The 7,245-nt window shown below is 40.7% G+C and overlaps 1 protein-coding gene across 1 annotated transcript; it reads right to left on the bottom strand.

Annotated features, from left to right (window-relative positions):
- Positions 1–3,087: 3,087 nt before the first annotated feature.
- phf23b (PHD finger protein 23b) lies at positions 3,088–7,158 on the bottom strand. Its single transcript, XM_023283349.3, has 5 exons — positions 6,595–7,158; positions 5,315–5,346; positions 5,109–5,201; positions 4,394–5,000; positions 3,088–4,230 (listed from the first exon to the last, which is right to left on the bottom strand). Exons 1-5 carry the CDS (start codon positions 6,620–6,622, stop codon positions 4,037–4,039), a joined length of 954 nt encoding a protein of 317 aa, XP_023139117.1. The 5' UTR covers positions 6,623–7,158; the 3' UTR covers positions 3,088–4,036.
- Positions 7,159–7,245: the final 87 nt, after the last annotated feature.

The following is a 7,245-nucleotide window of genomic DNA, read 5'->3' as shown; positions in this document are numbered from 1 at the left end:
TGGTGAGACAATGTGTATGTGTACATGTATGTATGTTAGGGCACTTTGTCCGCACTGAAAGAGTAGCTTTACAGGTTGGACTAATGATGACAATGCTGGGCAGCAAGGCGGCAGATGTAATTGGTATGTCTAAAGTCACACACACACACACACCCACACACACACACACACACACACACACACACACACACACACACACACACACACACTTAGCCTAAACAGCCCCATAATAGTCGCAGAATATAAACCCACCCTAGATGCATGGCTACAAATACCCTCCGCACTGGACAACAGCAATGAGACTTGCTTGGATTTGCAGCCAAGATCTTTGAGGGCAGAAATCAAACACAACCAAAGGACTGAAGGTAAGCAGGTGGTTCTCTTTTGAAATTCATGCTGTCATGTGACTGTGTCCTCAAAGTGAATCAGAGCCATACGGTTGACTGTGGCTATATCACCCTGGTCAGATGCGTTGCTCCAGATGTGTGCTACCTTTCCTGGCTCTTCACTTGTTGCTGGAGGAAATATCTGCTGCTGTCTTACCAGGCAAATTCAGAAACAGAAGGGTGAGCTTTACTTACATGACTTCTGTCACCTGCTGGTGAGACATTTAATCCTGTGCCATCTATTTAACCCTTACTATGCTTACTGTCTGCAGGAAGTCGGATGGCTGGACCAGGAGGTCTTTTCTCACCTGTCTGACAGCTCGGATGTGGACGACCTCTCTGTGGGTGATGCAGACAAACTGGGCCGAAATGTGGACCCTCACTCCTTTGGTTCAGAGACTTTCCTCCCCCGAACAGAACACCTTTTGGTCCAGAGCCAGTACCAGTACAACCGTAAAGCCAACGAAAAGAGGTGAGGAAAAGTAAAATAGCTTTAAACTTGTGTTAACTTAGCGCATATCGTTAGGGGAAATTGAGAAAAAAGTTTAAAAACAGCAAATTCCTAACTTCAGAAACTGAAATAACTTGTCAGACACGACCTGAATAATATGATTATGGTGATAATTATTCATTAGATTTCCCATATACTTCCCATACACCACAAAATAATCAACCAATTATGCATGCAAAGATAAATATTCTGTTAAGCACAAGTAAGTGATACAGTTTAACTATAAACATAACTGGTTGTTAATGCTTTTGGCCATTTTTAGCTCACTGGAGTAAACTCAAGAGAACTATTCGCACATCTATTTATGAGGCAGGTGTGTAAATGAGAGAAGAGCACATCTAACAGCTACAAAAACATAATGTCTAACTTCCAATCACAAATGTATTGGTGCAGCGTTTCAGTACTACACCTTCGCCCAGCAAATAGTGGCTCACTGGAGTGAAATGAGTTTAATGTTAAAGTTTTAAGGGCACCAGAAGTAATTAGGGGTTAGACAAAATATGAATATGGCAATATATTGTATCACTTTCCTGTTTGATATACTATCAATACACCAGAACAAAATATCACTATTTCTAAATGGATCCATTTAGACTGGATTGGATTCTCATGATTAATCTGACTAGCCAGAGTCACTGATGATTGATGATTCTTTAGGGTGATACATAGCTAATGGATAAGGGTAATGTGAAATGAAGTGTAGTTTACTGATGAATGATGATTTATTATTTTATTTATTGATTTTTATAGATAGATAGATAGATAGATAGATAGATAGATAGATAGATAGATAGATAGATAGATAGATAGATAGATAGATAGATAGTGTTCAGCTGTAGTCATAGTTAAAAAGACAAACCAATGGCGATCATCACATGACTCCGCTGTGTTCCTTGTCAGAGTAATGATTGTATTTTAATTTGTATCAGTCAGTAAATAAATGTGTTGAACTGAGCTTGTCTTTCTCACATTGCTGTGTCTACAGGAGGAAAGTCGCTCCTCTAGACTCCATTGGTGGCTTTCAAATGTCCAGTTTCCGAAATCGAAAGGTAAGAAACCAGAGAAAGATGTCCCTTGAGAGAAGCTGTATTCTGTCTTATCTCATATTTACTGAATGAAGAACACTTTAATCAACATAAAACATACATATAGGCCTGGAGCAACAAAACAAAGGCACAAGTGTGGTGCATCTTTACTTATCAATATCAATCCCTGTCAACTTTTATAACAAGCCACATGACTTATCCAGATGTTCTAAGGTCTTAAGAAACATTTTAGTCATTAAAATATATTTATGATTTAACTGTAGAAATTCATAATGAAGAACTGAATGTTTGTTTGTTTTGCAGGATGAACCAGACATCTACCGGGAAGATTACAGGAACTAAACAGAAAACTGTAACATCAATTTTTATGTCACTCCATGTGTGAACTTTGTTTAGCTTGGTATTTATTCATGAACTCCTATTTAACTCGCTGCACTGCTGTACTAACAAGCGAGATGCTCGTCAAACATCTCCCTCTAGCGGTCCAAGACAAACATGACAAACACTTTGCTGTGTGCTTAAGTCTAATAAAATGTAGTAAATAACAGCCTCGTGTCTTTATTAACGTTACAATAAAAATAATTCCAAACACAGCCTTTTTGTTCCCAAAGACTTTTATTTTTCAAGCTACAATTAAACAAAACAATATCAGACTGCAGAAAATATAGAATTTGCTTGGGTATTCTCTCTCTTCACTTTCACATATGTACAGTTGTTAAAGAACAGGATATGTACACAGAAATGAAGTCGTACAGAGAGCGCAACTGCCACTGGAGACTTACCAAGACTCACCCACCGACAAAAGAAAAAGCACATGGTAAAACGAAATAAACAAATGCCACAACCTATGCAGCCTCGACCATTTTTCTGTACACTACAACTTTGTTCTCGATGTGAGACAATCTTATGTCCTTTCTCTGACGCGGGGCGCATCTCTAATCCCGCTTCTCAGAAAGCTAAGAAATAAAACAATTATATGAAATAGAAAAACAAATATTTTACAACCATTCATAAACAGGCCTCAAAGCCACTTTTACATTGTTAATCATTGTAACCATTCGCCTTACAGCAACATTACCCCCTTGCGTTGGATGTCTCAATGACACACACACAAAAAAAACCAAAAACACACAAAACAAAAACATCAAAATTTAACAGCTTTTAATGTAAATGTTGTTCATGGTAAATAGCTACCAATGATTGATTAACAAACCAGACAGTGAGAAACATTAAGCGCTCAATCATGAATGTACACAGCCTAGTAGAGATTTCATCTGCTGTAGCTTATACTGCCCTTTTCCACCCATGTATGCAGTGGATATTCTACTGGGGTTTATATTTTTAGAAACGTACTGTTAAAAAAATTGTCTGTGTGCAACTTTTTGTAGATTCAAACTAATACATCTTAGCCGAGTCTATAAATTCAAAAAAATCTCTTATTTCAAAGGAGTGAGCGCTCTACTTATTTAAGTTCAGTGATCACCACTGAAAAAAAAAAGAAAATCACTAAACAGAAATGAGCTGCCCATCTAGCATTATGACATACTTCTAAATGAATAAGAGGAGTGACATTTAAGCTACACAATATATAAGCTCTACTTTTGTCAATGTGAACCTTGCATTGATTTAAAGTTAGAAAGAAATGACTGTCAAACTGAGAATGGTACTCCTTCAGAGACTAAAGGAAACTTTCACTGATTTGTCTATATCGTCAAGAAATAATTTACAAGTCATAAATGCACTTTCTGTGAATGTGAGACCAAGCGTGAAAAGTTATGCACCAGCACAGTATATAACAATAAAGCCAATTAATGTAGCAATTGTTTAGTAACCAAAAAAAAAGATTCTCAACCGTCACTGTTGCCTTCTGTCCGTTTCTTCACAGTTGACAAAGGGGGGGAAAGTAAGAAATTAAAAAATATATATATGATGGATAAATAGAATGGTTGTGATTGTCAAAAGAAATCCTACAAACTGACAATACAGTTGCCATCCAGGTGATAATTTAGGCTGTTTTGGCTGTAGGCATCAAAGAAAGTTAAGTGTCAAGAGGACAGCAAAAACAAGGTGAGTGCTCATCATTCCCCTTGTCTCTAGGTGTCTTTTTTGTGTCCTGACCGTCGCATGTCCCTGCACTTGTGGCAGTAAAAGATGTCGGGAACATTCGACTTCTTGATCTTTGCACATGACAAATGCACCCATATGCCGCACTGGTTGCACTCGATCATTGGTCGGCCTGCGAATGGCTTCCCACAGTAACAGGTGATCAAGTCCCATGAATCGTCCCCTGTGTTGATAAAGAGAGCAGAGTTAAAAGACATTGTAACTGATAAGTAGGTGTTGGCCAGTACATATTAAGCATTGAGAAAAAAGACATTTAAGTGTTAAACATTTCTTTACTGAATGCGCAAACAAACAATAAACTAAAACATAAAAACAGTATATCATACCTGACTCGACCATAATGTCTTCATCTGCGATCCAGGTCTCACCCTCGCTGGAGCTCATTTCCGCTTCCCTGATCGATTCCTCTGGCTGCATCTTTCCCAAGCCCTGCATGCTCGAAGTGGAGCCCCCATGCACCGTCAGATCCTCCCCGACGTCTCGTACCTCACTGTGCGTGTTCCGTGCCTCAGAGTCTGTCTCGCTTTGAGCAGCCGAACTCTTGAGCTTCTTAGGTTTTGGCTGTTTTGAGTTTTTGCTGCGTTTGATGCGGGCTCTTTTCTCCCCTTCACTGCTGCCACTGTCTGCTGCTGTCATGGCTGAACCCAGCGACAGCTTTTTCAGTTTTTTGTCCTTCTTGCGCTCAGCCTTTGTGGTGCTCTGGCTGTCATACAGGGAGTCTTTCAGGCGCATCTTGTCCAGCAGGGTGCTATCAGAGTGCATACGACGGATATTTTTACCCTTATTTGCTCGAGCTTTACGGACGAATGTATGGATGGTGTGGATGTCGGAGCTTCCATCTGCCCAAGTGTTGCCAATGGAGCTGCTGCCCCCATCTGCCGACAACCCTGAACTGTGTGCAGAGCTGGATGATGTTGGGGACCATGAACTTTCCTATCAGATAACAAGAGACAAATTTAGTCCATTAACACGACTTGAGCAAGACAGGCCATAATGGCAATAGCAGTTCTAATATCAACAGTGACATTCAACGCAGATTACCTCCTTTGGACTGGGGATGTAACCAGCATAAGCCAGGACAAAGCTGCAGAACTTGTTGAAGTCCTCAACAGTCCTCTTTTTCCTCTCTGGGGGCTACAGAAAGGACATGCCTTTGTTAAAAAAAAAAACTGAAGCTAATCTTGACAAGCCTCAACAACAGATAGCAACTCAGTGAAGTATTCAGAGTAAAATTACAAAGTACTCACCAGAGGTTCCGTTTTGCACGTCAACAGTGAATCTGGTGGAGAAAAAGCACAACTGTAAATCACAAGCAACCAGTCCCCATTCACTTATCCCTTTTTAAGTCAAAGCCATCACCAACTGCAAAGCATAAGGTTGCTCGGTGGTATGCTGAATGGGCTACTGCTACCATTAGCTTGCTAACACGGCTAAATAATTTGATCGGGATTGTTAATGATGCGCATGTTTGGCTTATTCAGGAGCCACATTTGCTTAGTAACGTTAAAACACCTAATTCCGTTTACTTATGACCGATAAAATAAGCAAGTCAGTTGTCGGACGCTAATGCTAGTTATCTACGTCCTCCAACAACCGCAACCGGTGTCAACCGAACTTTACGCAGATTGTGGATATAAGGCGATCAGCCATGCATAAATGTTCATTGATTTCACACTGAAGGTTAAAACAAGCTGGTAAACGGGTAGATGACTAGGATCAGTTTGTTGGATGCAGATGCATTATCTTGTCATTTTGTATTGCTAAAATGCTATCTGCTAACGTTAGCTGACATGTAGAGGGGAAGCTAACAACACGTTATGCAGTTTACGGCGACTGTATAGTTTGGACAAGTGTTACTTCTTGAACTGTAGCCAGACTTTGCAAGAAAATTTATACATTGGGAAATGTTATGTTTGATTCTAAAGAAAGTGCTAACGTTTAGCCAACGTCAGCTAGCTAATCGGACTGGCTTTCTTGAAATGGAAGTGGGAGGCTCAATAGCAAAGTTAGCTTGATGATAGTAAGGGGGAGCGATTAAATCAGGTGTGTCGTTTGACAGCATTTAAGTTTGAGCCAGTAATAATACATGAAGTTTGGGGGGCATGACAAGTAAGCTAATTTACCTAAAACTGACTTATTATGGAATGTTTTCAATGACGCGGTTGAGCAACGTTTGCTATCCAGCTATTAGCTATCAAGCTAGGTCGTTCGGCGCGGTATCTCACAAGCTAACTGAACTGTGCAATAAGTACGTTAACATTGGATTAGCTGGCCGTAATTTTCGTAACGAAGCCGTAGATAATTAATATTCACTTTAATACAACTTTCACTGCAGTTCAGCGACAAGTCTGTCTAGAGTAAGCCATGTTAATACAGCATACGCAACCAAACGTTGCACTACCGTTAGCCCTTACACTAGGTTAGCTATCTCAATGCCCGCAAAAAGACATTTTTCAATGATTAACAGTCTAACATCACAATAGAACTGCTTCTTTAATTTCTGTTCGTCGATCACGGTTGAACGTACCTTGGTGTTCAGACATTATGTCAAGCATTGTCGCCTAACCGACAAGGCCTCGATGCTAGAAACAGAAGCAGCAGCCGAGCTAGCCGGAGAGTAGCGGCCGTCGCTCCGTGCCTTCCCCCGGCGTGGCTGCACCTCACCGCCGGGCAACTTTAGCAGCAGAAAGGCAAGGACGAAGAATATCGAAAAGACCCTACTTCCAAACACTCCACTGTGGGTCGAAGTTGATGTTGTATTCCCTTGATGGGGGTCCGTAACAAGGGTTAACGTATCAGAAGCAAACCTTCTCCGGGCTGTCGCCACACTATTAGCCCCACAAATTACTAATTCCTCTGTCGCTTAACGTGCTACACTTAAAGCTCCAGTTTCTTCGTCAGTGCATTTATATAACCATCAGTACCGAAATACATCCGAACTGTAAACTCTGTTTAAATAAGCGTTAGTAATGATTGCTGATCCATGGTAGGAAGTTCCCAGATGAAGTTTTCTTCGCGTCTTCGCTGTAGGCATACAAAACGACTGGAGTTTTGCTTTATTTCGCACGGTCCTCTCCGTCCGTGCGCGGCAGAAGCCTCTTGAGGATGCCAGCAAAGGGTTTTCTGTGGTGTATGCTGGGTAACGTAGTTTGTTGTGGAGCCATTCAACCAGACTCAG

Source organism: Amphiprion ocellaris, chromosome 23 (assembly GCF_022539595.1).
Source record: "Amphiprion ocellaris isolate individual 3 ecotype Okinawa chromosome 23, ASM2253959v1, whole genome shotgun sequence".
Classification (NCBI taxonomy): Eukaryota; Metazoa; Chordata; class Actinopteri; family Pomacentridae; genus Amphiprion; species Amphiprion ocellaris.
This window is presented reverse-complemented; position numbering and strand designations above follow the sequence as displayed.